The sequence below is a fragment of the Procambarus clarkii genome, chromosome 24 (genome assembly GCF_040958095.1).
Source record: "Procambarus clarkii isolate CNS0578487 chromosome 24, FALCON_Pclarkii_2.0, whole genome shotgun sequence".
Classification (NCBI taxonomy): domain Eukaryota; kingdom Metazoa; phylum Arthropoda; class Malacostraca; order Decapoda; family Cambaridae; genus Procambarus; species Procambarus clarkii.
In genome coordinates this window covers 20,291,352-20,310,019 of record NC_091173.1, presented here as the reverse complement: position 1 = coordinate 20,310,019, position 18,668 = coordinate 20,291,352, and the positions used below count along the sequence as shown (strand labels likewise).

The window sequence follows — 18,668 nt, the reverse complement described above, 5'->3', positions numbered from 1 at the left end:
ATATCAGCCTGGTTAGCTCCGGGAAGCCGAAGGGGCTCCCTCCAGAAAATAATCTGGATGGGTGCAATATTAAAATACTGTACTGTACTTCCCAGTCTAAAAGAGGTTCAACTTATATCGGACACCTGCCCTTTTGATCCCATCTGTGTTACTGTATAAGGAACTGATAGTGTATCCTATTATCCATCTGCTTCATACAATCTCAAAAACATAACTATTACTCCTTACAATTTCAGACATAACTGTGTCAATCATTCACTCACTTAAATTACATGTTAGCCCCTTACACACTAAATTGCACATCAAAGTACCTTTCCTTAAGATAATTTTGCTGTTGTTGAGCACGTTTACGTGTTGCATCTTCATTGAGAACAACTTTTAGGTCTTGAAAAAGCTGATGTTTCTGATTTTTAAGATCATTAAGATCCTGTTCCATTTGTGACAATTTCTCTCTTGTTTCTTCAAGAGTCATAGCATGCTGTTTCTTCCTGTTTTCACGTTCCTTACGAAGCCGTTCCTCTTCAGCATCAGCTTCCTGTTCTGAAGTTTACATTATATATAAACCTTCTATTGCGGTCATGGAATGTACTTAAACATTTATTACTGCACTTAAATTCTAATACACACACACACAGCATTTTAAAATATTTCCTCTAGCTGTTTAACTTCTCCAATTAATATAAAATTTCATATAGACTTTACAACTATCAAACAAGAAAAATATCTAAACTCAGTACCATATGGTATTAGAGAACCATACTTCTATGTAGTGAAATCCTGCCTGAACTCTCTAAATGATCATCATTTTACCACCAACTCCATTGTTAAAAGTAGCTATGTTTTGGCTCAAAAATTTCCCAATCTTAATCCACTCCTTAGCAAGAAACTACACAACAATTGTATAATCAAATGCATTACAGTAACATTAAATTTAATACTTACAAACATGAAGAACCACAGTGCATGTAGGAACTGGCCTTTATATTATTTGAAGGGTAGATTGTCGAGGATGGAAGGACAGGAAGGATTATCAGCCCCTTCCTAGTGGTATGCCTCTGAACTTTCTCCAGCTTTGTCTTGGGCTTGACAAGTTAAGAACTTCATAATTGGTCTTATATATATGTGGTATACAAGGTTCCGAATAATTCCTTACGCAAGTTTCTGAAGGCAGTTCTGATGTTAGCCAACCTACATATGCCGATGATATTCTTTTGATGGGGGGGGGGGGTTGTTCATGAGACAGGTTCGGCATGATATCAACTAGATCTTTCTCTGTCCCATCCGTTCCGTGAAAGACTTCGTCTCTAATTCGGTATCCTGTGTCTGGCCTCCTGTTCCCTCCACCTAGTTTATTATCTTACATTTACCTGGGTTGAACTTTTAGTAGCCATTTGTTGGACCATTCCTTCAGTATGTCTAGGTCATCTTGTAGCCTCTTGCTACAAGATTATGACTCCTTGGTCTTAATCCTCCTCATAATTTTTGCATCGCCAGCAATGAGAGGAACGAGTCTATTCCTTCTAGGAGATCATTTACATATACAGTGGTACCTCGGGTTATGAACGTCCCTGTTTACGAACTTTTCGGGTTACAAGCCCGATTTGTTCGGAAAATTTGAATCAGATACGAGTTTGTTGATACGCGTACGGCCGACCTAGCGTGTGGTGGCACAGTGATCGCACCTCAGTTTAACAGTTTAACAATACCTCGCACCCAGTGACTATCCCGCCTGAATTCTTCACAAGAATTTAGTTTTTTGTCGGATTTTTGGCCATTTGAGCATAAAAGTTGTTATTATATATTTCACCATGGGTCCCAAGAAACCTAGTGGTAAGGTTCAAGGCAAGAAATCACACGTGAGAATGACCATAGAGGAAAAACAAGAGATCATTCGTAAGCATGAAAATGGTACTTGTGTTGTTGCACTAGCTAGGCAGTACAACAAATCCATGTCAACGATATGCATTATACTTGCCAAGAAAAAGGACATTATGAGTGCTAAAGTGGCAAAAGGCGTATCAACAATAACAAAACAAAGACCACAAATACTTGATGATGTGGAAAAGCCGTTATTATTTTGGATACACAACAAGGAGTTAGCAGGTGATAGTGATTCAGAAGCCATCATTTGTGAGAAAGCCAGGGTATTGCATGAAGACCTTGTAAAGAAAACCCCTGGAACGAGTGCAGATACAAAAGACTTTAAGGCAAGCATTGGATGGTTTGACAAATTTAGAAAAAGAAGTGGTATTCATAGTGTTGAGGCATGGGGAGGCTGCCAGCTCAGACAAACCAGCGGCTGAAAGATTTATTAAAGAATTTAAAGATTTTTTAGAAGCTGAGGGATACCTACTGCAACAAATGTTTAATTGTGATGAGACAGGACTGTTCAGGAAAAGATTCCCTAAGAGGACATACATTAACAAGGAGGAGAAATCATTGCCCGGACACAAGCCTATGAAAGATAGGTTTACGCTTGTGCTGTGTAGAAATGCAAGTGGCGATTTGAAAATTATACCCTTGCTTATGTATCATTCTGAAAATCCAAGGGTTTTTAAAAAGTATGGTGTGCAGAAAAACCAAATGTGTGTGATGTGGAAGGCTAATAAAAAGGCATGGGTGACTAGGATTTTTTTTTACGGAGTGGGTGAATGTTGTGGTGTGCCTTGCCATACAAAAATATCTGCAGGAGAAAAGTTTGCCACTCAAGGCCCTACTTCTCCTCAACAATGCTCTTACTCATCCTCCAGGCTTGGAAGATGCATTGTTGAACAGATTTAATTTTCTCATAATAAAGTTCCTTCCTCCTAACACCACTCCTCTAATTCAGCCTATGGACCAGAAAATCATAAGAGAATTTTAAGAAACTTTATGAAAGGGCACTTTTCTAGAAATGTTTTGAAATGACTGAAGCCACAAACCTCACCCTCAAAGAGTTCTAGAAACATCAGAACTCTCTGATGTTTCCAGAACTATTTGGGGCCATCTGGAGTTCAAGGTAGAACTCTTGAACTCCAAGAGTTCAAGAGTTCTACCTTGAACTCTTGATGCAGAGTTGTAGAACTTGGAAAGGCTTTTAATGTATATGACTAATATTCTGTACTCACTCTTGGCTGAAATGTACATTTCTCCAGTGCCTTCCTAGCATCAGCGAAGTTTGAAAGAATCTCCGTTGAGCTGGTGCAAAATCCTACCCTCGGACAATTATAATTGTCCAATGGAATTTCAATATACAGTGTATTTATTGTTCTAGGAAACATCTAATAGCTATGCTAAAAAGTTCACAGTACAGTATCTAGGACGTGCATCACCATGCAATTCCAAGTAGGGTTGAAGGTTTACTGCATAAAATACTGTACTGAGAATCATTATAATAATATTTACCACTCAAGTTCAGAGCATATGTTATACTGTAATCACAAATATGGGCTTCAACTGTGAACTACAGTATGTCCCATATTTCAAAAGACCAAGAATTAATCTAGAAAAAATCTGTACTGACAAGATTCTACAAGGTCTTATGTTATATGCTGTATTAATAAGCATGCAAACCCATTTATAAATCTGCTGTACCTAAGGATAACTATTGTCTTAAAGAGAACAGTCTCGGACTTCATTAGGTACAGTTTTGTGCATCCAGTACGTGCAATATGTGCAATAATAAAACGTCATGAAAATGAAAGTCAAAGTTTTCTTTACAACCAACCTTCCTTTTTCCTCTTGCGGTCTCTGATAATGTGCGCTTTTAAGGACTCCCACATGGCGCGGTTCATCTTTGCTCTCTCAACCATCACTACAGGAGTGTACCTTCTGTCGCTTCCTTCACCACCACGCCCACGCTTCTCAGCTTCTGCAAACTTAACCATCTTTTCTGTGAGTGCCCTGAAATTAAATTCTCCTTTGAGCCAAGCTCGTCAAGAGAAACGTAAAGCACCCTAGATACTAACAACAAAAATAGATACCATCTACCCTTAAATGAAATATGAGCCTTACCTGTGTAAAAAGAAAAGTGTGTACCCAAGTTAGCGGTTGGGTTAGCGTGTACTCAAGGCTAAGGGCCCTGGGAAACCCCACGGAGGATCTGTGGTCGTATGGGTGTGTCCCCGGAGTCTCCCCACGTGTCCTGTGAGTTTGACAGTTACTCTGTCCCCTTGTCTCAGGGTGACATCTACTGGTTGTGCCTCCACCATGCTGCCTGTTGGGGTCATTGTTTCTTCTGACCCCGGAGTCGTGCGATGGGTGTTGTCGGTACGTGCTCTCGTTCACCTAGGCCACTGGTCATGATAATCGGGTGCAGGCGGCTGCAGTGTTGCTTGCTGGGTGTAGGTTGCTGCAACTCTCTTGGCTGTTTGTGGCCCCGGATGCCCCGAGGCTGCCCCGTTTAGGTTGTTGGGGTCTGGACTTAGGGGTGGGGGTCGCTTCGGCTCTGGCTCCTTCTGCTCCTCGTCCTTCCCCCTTCTGTTCTGCACACTTCCTCCCTTGCTTCCGGCTCTGAACCGTAGGCGGGTTTCGCGGTTGGGGCGGGAGTCTGGTTGGGTCGAGACCCGGGCGATTTCGGGGGAATTCCTCTTCCGGGGTGGCGGCGGAGGCATTCGAGTCGGTTCCTCCAGCCGTGCCATAAGGGTCTGACCAGTGGGCTCCCTTCCTTAGTGCTTGTACGGCTGCCCCAGCTTTTCCTTGTCAAGTGGGGGACTTTGGGGGTGCGGCTAGGCCTCGGGTCTTGCCGTCAAGGTTCCCAGGGTTGGGGAGGGGTTGCCTGGGGGGCCTCAGCCCCGTTTGCCCCTCTTGGGTCTTTGTACCCTTGGTGAGGGGCTGGCAGTTCCTCAGAGTGGGGTTGTTCCTTCCCCCTGTGTTCCTTTTGGTTTCGGGTATACTGTACTCCTCCCTGGGTTCGATTCCGTGCTCCTTTGGGTTCGTCAGCCCCGTCGTTCCTGGGGGTGTTTTGCCCCCTTTTCCTTACCCTTTTCGCGCTTACGTCGTGATACTGTTCCCTTCGTATTGGGGTCCCTGCGTGTCCCTTGATCAGGGGTTTATTTTTGTCCATATGTACTTCCGTGCGTTTGTGTTGCTTGTCGTGGTTCTCGTTGGTTCGCGCGTCTCTTCGTACCTTCCAGTATTATTGGAACGTCTGTTGACTTCCGATGTGGTTTCCCTCTGGTCTTTTGTAGGCCTCGTTGGTTACCTTCCGTCCTTTTGTTTTTGTCCATATGTACTTCCATGCGTTTGTGTTGCTTGTCGTGGTTCTCGTTGATTCGCGCGTCTCTTCGTACCTTCCAGTATTATTGGAACGTCTGTTGACTTCCGATGTGGTTTCCCTCTGGTCTTTTGTAGGCCTCGTTGGTTACCTTCCGTCCTTTTGTTTTCGTGGCATCTCTACTTCCAGTTTCGGCGTTCCTCGTCTTCGTTACGTACACCTTCCTGGTGTTTGTACGATGTGTATATACGATGTCTGTACGATATGTGTGTCTGCCTGGTGTACGAGCCACACCACTCGGTGGACGGGTGGTGCGTTTCGTACCTTGCGCGCTGGGACCAGGGTGTGCATTTTGTTTATGGACAGTATGCTTGTGTGTTCACATCGTTTCTTGCGATTTTCTATGGCTTCTTGCTTGTTTTCTCCCTCCAGTCGTAGCTCTCTGGATGCTGAGTGTTCTGTATTTTATATCCGGGGGCATCACTTTGTTCTTCCTCTGCTTCCGGGTGTGGGATAGCTCGGAGTGGCGCCTCCTCCTCCCCCTCTGTACTGCTCCTTGTCTTCTGCGGGGCGCGTGCCTCTGGACGTATTTCTCCTTAGACTTCCAACTTTTATTCAGGTAATGGTAACCTGAATAAAACCTTTTGGCAATCCCACACAAAAGGCTGTTCTGGAAACTGGAATATGCTGGAGGGGTGGGTGACAGGGAGACTTCTGACATGAATGAAAAATTTTCTAACAGACAGACAGATGAGAGCAGTAATCAGAGGCAATGTATCTGACTGGAGGAATGTTACTAGCAGAGTACCACAGGGTTCAGTTCTTGCACTAGTAATGTTCATCGTCTACATAAATGATCTACCAGAAGGAATACAGAATTATATGAACATGTTTGCGGATGATGCTAAGATACTGGGGTAGATAGAAGACCCAGACGATTGTACTGTAATGCCCTTCAAATTGATCTAAATAAAGTAAGTGCTTGGAGCATCAAGTGGCAAATGGAATTTAATTTGAATAAATGCCTGTTATGGAATGTGGAATCGGGGAAAATAGACCACACACAACTTGCAAATTATGTGGAAAGGAATTACAAACTCAAACAAAGAACGAGACCCAGGGATGTTTTGGATATTAAGCTATCACCAGAGGAACACAAAGAACATTGTAAGGAACATATGTATAACTTTCCAGCTTCAGACTAGCTTTTAATTATATAAAAAGGGTCCTGGTAGTACAGTCGGGTTCATTCTTGACGTACAATCAGAAAGAAATTTTGAAAAAGGGATAGTGGACAAATGTAAAACAGAACTAAGCCTATTCTATAAATTCATCAACAACAAATTGCAGGTAAAGGATAATATTCAGAGATTGAAAACGGGAAACAGATTCACGGAAATTTAAAAGGAAATGTATGAAATAAATAAACAAAAAGTGCCAAAGTGTGTTTGTACAAAATGAGGGAACCAGACAGAGGTGTCCAGAGACTAAGAAGTGGAAAAAATTATCAAAAGCTAGGTAGGAACAAAGCAATTGGTCCAAATGGAGTTTCACCATGGGTTCTGAGAGAAAGTACACCTGAGCTCACCATTCCACTTCAACTGATTTTTCAGGCATCTCTGTGTACAGGAGTTGTAGTAGATGTGTGGAAAAAGACTAACATAGTTCCAATCTACAAATGTGACAGCAGGGAAGACCACCTAAATTATAGACCTATATCACTGACAAGTGTAATATTGTAGTCAAAATATTGGAAGAAAATAATTAAAACTAAATGGGTAGAACACCTGGAGAAAAAAATATATCAGACAGTCAGTATGGTTTTCGATCCGGAAGATCCTGTGTAACGAATTTACTCAAGTTTCTATGAAAGAGCCACAGAGATTTTACAGGAAAGAGATAGTTGGGTTCACTGCATCTATCTGGACCTAAAAAAAGGCTTTCGACAGAGTTCCACATAAGAGGTTGTTCTGGAAACTTAAAACATATTGGATGGGTGACAGGTAAGCTTCTAATATGGATGAAAAATTTTCTGATAGAAAAATGAGGGTAGTAATCAGAGGCAATGTATTGGACTAGAGAAATGTCACAAGTGGACTACCACAGGGCTCAGTTCTTGCAACGGTAATGTTCGTTGTCTACATAAACGATCTAACAAATGGAATACAAAATTATATGAACATGTTTGCTGATGATGCTAATATAATAGGGAAGATAAGAAACTTAGCTGATCGCCATGCCCTTCAAGAGGTCCTGGACAAAATAAGTATATGGAGCACCACTTGGCAAATGGAATTTAATGTGAATAAATGCCATGTTATAGAATGTAGAATAGGAGAACATAGAACACAGACAAACTATAAATTATGTGAGAAATCTTTAAAGAATTCTGATAAAGAAAGATCTAGGAATGGTTCTAGACAGAAAACTATCACAGGAAGACCAGATTAAAAACATTGTGCGAGGAGCCTATGCTGCACTTTCTAACTTCAGAATTGCTTTTAAATACATGGATGGAGATTTATAAAATCTGTTAGCCTAACATATCTCGTGAGCAAATTCACAAACCTGTTTTATAGTACTGTACATTATTAAAAAGTATCTCAAGATGCAGGCTGGGGCAAGACAATATTATTCAAATAAATAAGTTAGTAAATTAAAAACATTTTGCACTTACAACAATAAATGAAGACATTTGATGACATTCTAATGACCCATCAAAGGACACAGCTTAGCATCTTTCATGTTTCCTTGGAACGTCATCAAGAGCCTGTATTATTGTTCTAAATGTAAACAAAATTTTAATTTGTCCATTTTTTATTTTGGGAACAGGGAGCTAACAAATTGATATGCCTATTACTGCACATTATTCTTATACTGTACAGTATTCTATATCTGGAAAAATTGAATGTTAATTTTTATCTTGATACTGTGCTGCATAAGTAATATGCTGCCTGGAAGAAAGCAGCTAACTTAGATAATTGATTATTTTTCTTGGGTTTGATTAAGAGGCTTATTTCCTTGCATAATTAAATTACAGATAACAGAGGTATGCAAATAAGGCACCAAGGATATGGATCACTAGCAAGCACCACAACAGTTATGTTTGCTACTTCCATTAGTCAAGAGCAAAAGCATGGTGGAACCACAACTTATACAGTGACTACATGGACTGTTCCGTGCATCGTTGGGGGAGCAAACCATATTCATTTATACAAGAGTTCTTACATTCTTGTAAAGCTACTAGCATGCTAGCATTTTGGGCAGGTCCTTAATATTAATTTTTCCCTGGAATACGACCCGCCAAATCGTTTAAAAACCAGGTACCCATTCACTGCTGGGTGAACAAAGGCTACAGTTAAGGATTGGTCAATCCTTTCCGGCCAGGATACGAACCCAGGCCAAAGTGCTCGCGAAGTGCCAGGCGAGTTTTTTACCACAGCCCCACAGGGACTGCTAACATAACAAATTTGCAGAACTCTATCAGAAAATGTGCAATGTTTGAGAATTATTCGAGAATCCCCTTAAAATAATAAATCATGGACATGTTGGATACAGGCTCACAAGGTAATTATCAGTAGAAAGTGCTAAGCTATTACGACTATATAGCACTTGCACGGGATATGAGGATAAAGATTCGGAAAAGGACAGAAGGAAGGAATGGTGCTGAACCACTTGGGTATTCAGGGACCGAACACTGATCTGCAAGAAGCGAGACCACTGCTATACCATCCAGTCCTAGAGGATGGGCACACAGGTTCACATGGAACTGCGCTATTTGAATAAACTACACATTCAATGGGAAATATGCTCTTTGCATAGAGCCATTGCATGCCATTTTTTGTATACAAACCCGGTGCTATTAGGATAGAGAACATGCATACAGTATTATTACTGAGATACTCCTTCAAATTTGGCTCCCTCATCCTATTTTAATGTATCCAAATAACCCAAATCATACACACAAACATTCTAACAGATAACACCTTTTATAAAATAAACAGAACAATAGATTCGAGTTGAGCTCACTTATTATAACATGCCACTTGGTCCAAGGCCACACATGCGCCAAGATCTTGGACACACACGCACCAGTCTTGAGTGTGTGGTCAGCAGAGGAGAGTCTTGGTGTAAACTAGTAGTGGGAGACTGTGGACTATGTACTGGTACTGGTGACGAGTCTTGTTGTATGCTGGTAGTGGGCTATGTACTGGCACTGGCAGGGGGGTGACGAGCTGTGTTAGCGGTGTTCAACCTCCTGTAATGACAAATGTTGAAACAAAGGTTAAAGTAAAACGGTATACAGAAATAACAAAGAAAATAGATATGAATAATATTACCTTCAATGTTAGGAGTAGTTGTGCAAGTGAGGAGAAAGCAAAAATGTTACGGTGTTGGAAGGAAGTTTCGAAGGTACAGTACTCTCGTATCTCATGGAATGTGACGGACAGGGCAAAGGTAGTTTTATTATTAATCATGGATGAAAGTAGATTGAGAATACTATGGGACTGGTGGTTAATGAAGACAAAACTAAGTTTGAATGTAGAAGTCGGAGGCCCATTATATTGAAAATAAATGGTAAAAATATAGTTAAAATAAATATATAAATATATATAAATATATATATATATATATATATATATATATATATATATATATATATATATATATATATATATATATATATATAAATAAATATATATATATATATATATATTTATATTTATATATATTTATATTTTTAGGCATATATATGTTGGATATACCCATGAGAGTTTGGAAGCTGAGATGAACAGGCTGTTTGGTCAATGTCAGAAGAGATTACAACCTCTGAAGGCCTTTGCATGCTGTGGAAAGGGAGTGGGAGTCGATGATGATGAAGATTAAGCCACCCAAAAGGTGGCACAGGCATGAATAGCCCGTAAGTGGTGGCCATTTTAAGCCATTACCAGTATCAAGACCTGATACTGGAGATCTGTGGAGGTGCGAATGCACCCTGCATAATGGGAGATGTCTCCCTTGTGAATGTGTTAAGATGAAGCCACCCAATTGGTGGCACGGGCATGAATTGGTAAGTGGTGGCCCTTTTGAGCCATCACCAGTATCAATTGATGATACTGGAGATCTGTGGAGGTGCGACTGCACCCAGCGTGACGGGAGATGTCTCCCGTGTTTTAAACAGATGAAGAAGATGAAGATGAAGCCACCCAAAAGATGGCACGGGCATGAATAGCTCGTAAGTGGTGGCCCTTTCGAGCCATCACCAGTATCAAGTGCTGATACTGGAGATCTGTGGAGGTGCAAGTGCACTCTGCGTGACGGGAGATGTCTCCCATGAATGTGTCCAAGATGACGATTAAACCATCGAAAAGGTGGCTTGGGCATGAATAGCCGATAAGTGGTGGCCCTTTTGAGCCATTTCCAGTATCAATAGATGATACTGGAGATCTGTGGAGGTGCAACTGCACCCTGCGTGACGGGAGATGTCTCCCGGACCAAGTGTGTCCTCAGTGGGAGTCCCTGTGCTACGAATGATATACTTGAGTACTGTAAGATCTCTTAGTGATTATGCTGCACCTGTCTTTTATTGTTTTGGTAAAGGTAGGAATGGCAAGTTGGAGAAGGTGCAAAATGAAGCCATGAGAATTATCTTAGGATGCCCAAGAAATGCTATGATTGAGATAATGAGGATGGAGTTGAATCTGCAGAGTATTGGGGGATAGAATTTCAGAGATAAATGTAGCCTCTGCCATTAGATTAATGAGAGGTGGGGGAGCTAATGAATTAGTCCTCTCCATTAAAAAAGGTGGGAAGTAATGAACAATGTATAATGAAGAAAAGAGCATATATGAATACCTTGTGTTCTAATGTTATAAAGTATGATGTTATTACAGAGTGTATTGCTGTGCCCAAGAGACAATTCACACCACTATGGGAGGATTGTAATGTAGATGTAATTATTCCCTTGCAAAAGAAATAAAGTATGTATGAAATAGGAGAGCTGAGGGCAACATATGATTGTATAATTAGAAAATTACCTACAGAAAACACTCTACATGTATATTGTGGTCAGTAGCTAGGGATGGGAAGGCAGGATGTGGAGTCTTGATCAGGGAGTACACTGACGTCAGCACTGTAGACGCCCAGTATACCAGAATATTGTGATAGAGTATAGAGAGAATGTTAAGAAATTAGAAAAAACTGGGTATAAAGTATGATTCATGTGGATCCCTTCACATGTGGGAATACTGTTGAATGAGGCAGATGATGAGATAGCGAAGAGAGCCACGGAAAAAACTCTTGTTGATGTTGTATGTCAGATAACCTTGAAACAAATAAAAACATGAATCAAGATGATTTAAGAGGGTGAAGAAATGGTAAAGAGAATGGCAATGGTGGACAGTATTAAGAATTATTCAATAATAAATACAAACTCGTCCTTCACCTATGGTAGAGGAAAGTCTACTTGGAAGGAGTCAATTTACATGAGATTAAGATTACGATACAAATATATCTAACAATACGATGTTGATGTCTGTGAAAAAGATAAGGAGTATAAATTATGTAGTATGCCGCACGCCCACACCTTAGAATATTATGTATTAAGAGTGTCAACTTATTGATAACTGTAGAAGTAAGGAAATAAGTAGTGTACCACATCAAATTGTTTGGATGTGTGATAAGGATATGATAGACAGTATACTTAGGAGCTACAAGAATTTTGCCCCAAGAGTGTAACACCTATATGCAGTGCTTACTATATTAACCTGCAATGTTAAATGGGATTCTTGTATTGTGATTTGTGTATTTGTACTCACTGAATTTGTGCGCCCCTTGAGGGACTTGAAGTAGACAGGGTAGAAATAGCCTAAGCTACTCTATCTCTTTGAGTTGTATTTCTTTGTCTCAATAAACACAAACTTGAACTGACGAGCTGTGATGAGTCTTGCTGTAAACTGGTAGTGTTTGTTATTTTTCAGATTTAGCAATTCAGAACGAAATGACCATGTAGCACGGGCTATGGTGAGCCCGTAAACTGGTAGGGAGAGAGAGCGTGGGCTATGTACTGGCAGAGAATACTATGCCCTCCCTAGCTCACAGTTCACACCCATACACTTGGTATACAACACGGACCCAACACACACACGTTTTCCGACATAATACAGTGATGGTCAATTTTAAAGACACAATATAACGTTATTAACAGCTAAAATTAACTACTTAGCAAACACATAGACATTAAATGAAGTTCAGTAGTGTGGTTACACATAATCTGGGCTTCAGAAGAACAATGTCCGCCACTGTAAACATCCCAACGGGATACAAGCAGAGCTGCCAGGTCCATATTGCTGAAAGTAGCGAGCTGACTGTCTAAAAGTAGCGAATTTGATATAAGAGTAGCCCAATATAAATATAAATATAAATATATATATATATATATATATATATATATATATATATATATATATATATATATATATATATATATATATATATATATATATATATATATATATATATGCGAACAAGCCTGAATGGTCCCCAGGACAATATGCAACTGAAAACTCACACCCCAGAAGTGACTCGAACCCATACTCCCAGGAGCAACGCAACTGGTATGTACAAGATGCCTTAATCCACTTGACCATCACGACCGGACAAAATGAGGTGATAGCCGAGGCTATTTGAACCACCCCACCGCCGGCACTCGGATAGTAATCTTGGGCATAGCATTTTACCAAATCACCTCATTCTTTGGGGCACACGTGAGGAACACAAATGCGAACAAGCCTGAATGGTCCCCAGGACAATATGCAACTGAAAACTCACACCCCAGAAGTGACTCGAACCCATACTCCCAGGAGCAACGCAACTGGTATGTACAAGACGCCTTAATCCACTTGACCATCACGACCGGACAAAATGAGGTGATAGCCGAGGCTATTTGAACCACCCCACCGCCGGCACTCGGATAGTAATCTTGGGCATAGCATTTTACCAAATCACCTCATTCTTTGGGGCACACGTGAGGAACACAAATGCGAACAAGCCTGAATGGTCCCCAGGACAATATGCAACTGAAAACTCACACCCCAGAAGTGACTCGAACCCATACTCCCAGGAGCAACGCAACTGGTATGTACAAGACGCCTTAATCCACTTGACCATCACGACTGGACAAAATGAGGTGATAGCCGAGGCTATTTGAACCACCCCACCGCCGGCACTCGGATAGTAATCTTGGGCATATCATTTTACCAAATCACCTCATTCTTTGGGTAAAATGCTATGCCCAAGATTACTATCCGAGTGCCGGCGGTGGGGTGGTTCATTATCCAAATTATTCAGTAATTTAAAAGTTTTGCCGAGAGCAGCCCTGTCATGTCTGGTCCCTGTGGCCCTCAACCGTCCCTGGTATGAAAGCCGACTTAGTTCGGGAAAGATTTTAGTCGCCCGGTGTTGAACTTTCTCCAAAGCAGATATGTCTTTCTGAAGATGAGGTCTCAATGTGTGGATATAATAATCCAAGTGGAAGCACACCAGAGATTTATACAGTTGTATAACTACCTTTTCCTTCGTCAAAATTTCGTTTGACTATTCCAAAGGATTTGGTTTGCTTTTATAACTGCAGCTTCCACTTGTTGTACAACTATCAGGGATTGGTGGATTCTGACTCCAAGATAATGTTGATGATTTGGTAGTTGTGCATTGTTAAGCCCTACATGGGTGAAAAAAAATCTCCTGTTTTCTGTCCAAAGTTGTGGCTTGTTGAACTTGAAATCGTTGTTCCTTATTTGTGATTGATTGATGAAGATTAAGCTACCCAAGAGGTGGCACAGGCATGAATAGCCCGTAAGTGGAAGATATTTTGGAGTGAATGTGATCTTTGGTCGTAAAAGGATATACTGCGTGCTGTGCTCGCATTTAAATTGTCAGTCTATGGCTGCTATCGCGGGGGTGCTTGTTTGTGTTGCATCTGACCATAAATAATCATCATTGAGTTGCTTAACATTAATAGCCCAACTTGCTTTTAAATTAGCCTAAAAAGTAGCAAGTAGCGAAATTAAAAATTTGGGAGCGCGGGGCTCTCAAAAGTAGCCCAATTCGCTACTTGTAGCCCAACCTGGCAACTGTTCACCCTGTCCGAAATGCTATGCGTGCTAGTGGCTTTACAAGAATGTAAATCTCCGTAAGACTCAGTGTAAGTCTTTACAGTCTCCGTGGTGTAGTGGTAAGACGCTCACCTGGCGTTCCGCGAGCACTTTGGCCGGGGAGGATTTACTGGGCGTAAATCCTTAACTGTAGCCTCTGTTTAACTTAATAGTAAAATGGTTACTTGGTTGTAAAAACGATTATTCGTGGAGGTCGTATTCAAGGGACTAGGATTAAGAACTTGCCCGAAACGCTACGCGTACTAGTGGCTGTACAAGAATGTAAGAATTCTTGTATATATCTTGTAACGTACGATTATGTTACGTTGTTGGGTAGATTAGATACACAGTTTTTAGTGAGTTTCATATTTATTTAGTAGTCCTGGATACAGAGTATTACCTGTAATTGGGGAAAGAATTGTAGCTCCTGTAATTAGTGCTAATTAGTTATGCTATTGAGATAATGGAGCGAGAATAAGATTTACTCGCTACAATCTCAAAAAAAGTAAGAACTCTTGTATATATAAATAAATATATACTAATAATTAAATAATTTATATAAAATAATTAATACAAACAATTAAATCATTAATAAAAATAATTAAAAATATTTATAACACATTTAAAATATATATATGTATATATATATATATATATATATATATATATATATATATATATATATATATATATATATATATATATATATATATATATTTATATATATAAATATATATATATATATATATATATATTTATATATATAAATATATATATATATATATATATATATATATATATATATATATACATACACATAATTATATATAAATATAGATAAATAAAAAAAAGGAATGTTGTGAGCTAGTAGGGTGGCCGCCAGGTGATATAGTCGCTAAGTAAGTTGGCCGCCAGAGGATTTAGTCGCTGAGAGCGTCCGCCGCCGTGACACATTGTTTTGGTCGAGGGATGCAGCGGCGAGAGCGGCCGACTGCTGCGGGGGTGGCTCTAAACACATTTTTCTCCTTAACCACCGTCTAATTTGTACTTTTACCTACAGTGAGTTGACAGTGTGTCATTGGGTGCGTTAGAAGACTACAGAAGTTGTTCATTAGTTGCAGAGGTGGATTATCAAGCTTAGACATTGCTGGCGAGCTAGTTCACTGTTAGGACACTTGGTTAGTACAGGAATGGTTGGATTATCACTGCAGTCTGGACGAGTGGGGATTTATGTATAAAAGTGAGCTCGGTGAATATCATTACTTAAGAATTGTTTAGTTCTGGGGAAGAATACAGTTCATGATGTCGATGAACATAATAAATGTTATCAATGATGGTACTATTGAGGGGGAGTATAGTGATTTCCACACACAGGAATAGTTCGTGTTAGAGGGATGAAAATACTCATTTTTTGTTATCCTCAACCACTTGTCATTAAATGTTCTGAGCTTTCTGATATAAGCTTTGATATTTCTGTAGTAAGTGCCCTCATCTTTCCTTGTCTGAAATGTTTGTGACCTCAGTACAGTAAAGCTTTGTGCACAGGTCACCATGGGTCGCCGGCGGGGCACGAACCGTATGGTGAATGAGGCCCAGGTAAGCGAGGAGCTCAAGATTACAATAGCGCTTGCCCTTAAGAAACTCACCCAAAATGATGATCAGAAAGGTATGTTACATTAATGCAGTACATGCAGTGTTTACTGTTAATACTGTAGTATCAGATTAACTTGTCTGACTTGCCAGTCATATCATATATCTACTCCTTACACTCCATAGGACTCATTCCAATGTATCCCATAACTCTCGGGTGAGGGCTTCCACAGGTTCACATTTACACAGTATTAGTACTATGTACTTACTGTACTGTAATTATGCATGTGTATTATATTAAACCAATGTATAAATATTTTATTAATAAAGTGTACCATCCTGGAAGTGTAACGAGTTGATTGTAAGCTGATATTATTATTATGCTTAGCCAATCAAACACTTTGCCAGACTTGCGGATTTATTGATCAAATAATTACAGTACAGTTACATTCTGCAATAATACCAAGCCATATAATACGCAATACATATACTGTATACAGTTTAAGCACTTTCTATGCTTTATAATGATAAGTAAATTGAATATGAATTCTATTCAACTAATATTCAATTAGTTGAATATTAGGTCTACCTCCCTCCCACTCCCCAGGGAGGGAGGGAGACCAGCAGTAAAGAAAATATAAAGTATTTTTATAACTCTTTATTATCCTAATAATATTACTGAACAAAATCTGTAACCAAAAAAATATATATGATTATGTACATCCAGAATCTAAGAAACAAATCTGGCTAATGGGGTCGAGTGTGTTAGGGTTATCCGAGTGAGCCCGTCCTCCCCCACCACCGACACACCTCCCCCACCACCATACATCCCATACTCACTGCTTCAAGGTCACGTAGTTCAACTCAACATCCATCCATCCCTGCTTGCCTTCCTGCCAGACCTTTCTCTCCCAGCCTCTCCTTGCCTGCCTTTCCCTCCCAGCCTTTCCCAGCCTGCCTTTCCCTCCCTCCCTCTCTCACTAATTTTCCCGTCACTACTTCTCTGTTTACCTCCTAGCATCTCACTACTTCCCTGTTTACCTCCTAGCATCTCACTACTTCCCTGTTTACCTCCTAGCATCTCACTACTTCCCTGTTTACCTCCTAGCATCTCACTACTTCCCTGTTTACCTCCTAGCATCTCACTACTTCCCTGTTTACCTCCTAGCATCTCACTACTTCCCTGTTTACCTCCTAGCATCTCACTACTTCCCTGTTTACCTCCTAGCATCTCACTACTTCCCTGTTTACCTCCTAGCATCTCACTACTTCCCTGTTTACCTCCTAGCATCTCACTACTTCCCTGTTTACCTCCTAGCATCTCACTACATCACCTTCCCTCACTACCTCCCTCTCCCTCACTTGCTGCCTCCCACTGAAGCTCCCCCATCCATCCAGCCACCCACCAGTCAGCCATCACCGACGCAATGCTTGCATTTGGAACCGACATGGTGCACCGATGTTCCTTGATTGTGCAGATATGTAAAACAAATTCACGGAATGAACACTCCAGCCTCGTAACAGATCAAAACAATGGGAACAATAGGCCATAAATCTGTGACATCACAGGGTAGAAGGCACTCTAGAGTGGTGGTGCCTGACACTGTCAGTGGGCCATCTCCCACCCATCCACTACCCTGGGCCGGCGCAACACTTGGTGGACCGCCTCCTCATCCGAACTTAGTTCATGTAGCGGGATTCCCCAACCCCAATCGGGAAACTGGAACTTTTGGATAACTCAAGTTCGCAAACCAAGTGGTCCTCTGTATTGATACATTTTATAAATGACACTCTTGACTCAAAGGTACCAATGAACCAGCCTTATCAACATTATAATACCTTAGATACATTGTTCAATTGTAGTTTTATTTCAATATGTTATGATAAGCTTGTAAATATTGTTACTGTTAATTTTACTTTATATTATGGTATGTAAATTGTTTACTATATTTATTATTTTTAACCTTTTCCAATGCTGTCCTCTATTTCCTCCAAGCTGATACCTCCATTCCATGAAAGTGGGAAACAAGGCAATAAACATGAGTGATGCACATACAATCCTAATAATAATAATAATAATAATAATAATTAATGCAAGAGTTACTGAGGATAATTTTAATTCTTTCCAGAGCTTGAGTTACCATCATCTCTTACATCAGAAGAGAGGAAATATATCCACTTTTTGTCACAACAGATGGGCTTCAAGAGCAAGAGTCGGGGGTAAGAAATTAGTTTTACTAGCGTGTTAGCAGGAGCATTATGTCATAATGGGAGATTATATTGGCCACATCACCAAGCAGAAACTATGCGGTGTTTAATATCAAGGAATAATTTTTCACTGCATTAGTTCTAACTAATGAACAGTTTTTTTTTAATATTTCACCATCCATGTAATTAGAAGAGAGTCTGAAGTTGGAAAGCAATGCATACACTCCTCGCACAATGTTCTTTGTGTTCTTCTGGTGACAGTTTACTATCAAAAACCACCCCTAGATCTCATTCTTTATTAGTTTTTTTATTCCTTTCCACTTAATATGCAAGTTGTGTGTGGTCTATTTTCTCCAATTCCACATTCCATAAAATGACACGTGTTCACATTGAATTCCATTTGCCACATGTCGCTCAAAGCAATTGTTTTATCTAGATCCATTTGAAGGGCATGCCAATTGTCTCCTGTCTTTCCCAGTATTATAACATCATCAGCAAACATGTTCATATAATTCTCTATTCCT

The 18,668-nt window shown here is 40.2% G+C and overlaps 1 protein-coding gene across 2 annotated transcripts in view; it reads left to right on the top strand.

Moving 5' to 3' along the window:
* LOC123761649 (3'-5' RNA helicase YTHDC2) overlaps positions 1 to 18,668 on the top strand; it is a 55,467-nt gene that overhangs the window by 724 nt on the left and 36,075 nt on the right. Inside the window, exons 1-3 of one of the 2 annotated variants that reach the window (XM_045747716.2) lie at positions 15,252 to 15,405; positions 15,892 to 16,012; positions 18,066 to 18,156. In XM_045747716.2, the coding sequence (XP_045603672.1) occupies positions 15,898 to 16,012; positions 18,066 to 18,156 (206 nt within the window). In that variant the 5' untranslated portion in view covers positions 15,252 to 15,405; positions 15,892 to 15,897. Of the gene's footprint in view, positions 1 to 15,251; positions 15,406 to 15,891; positions 16,013 to 18,065; positions 18,157 to 18,668 lie in introns of those variants that run through there. The other variant, XM_045747715.2, reaches the window with a different exon arrangement.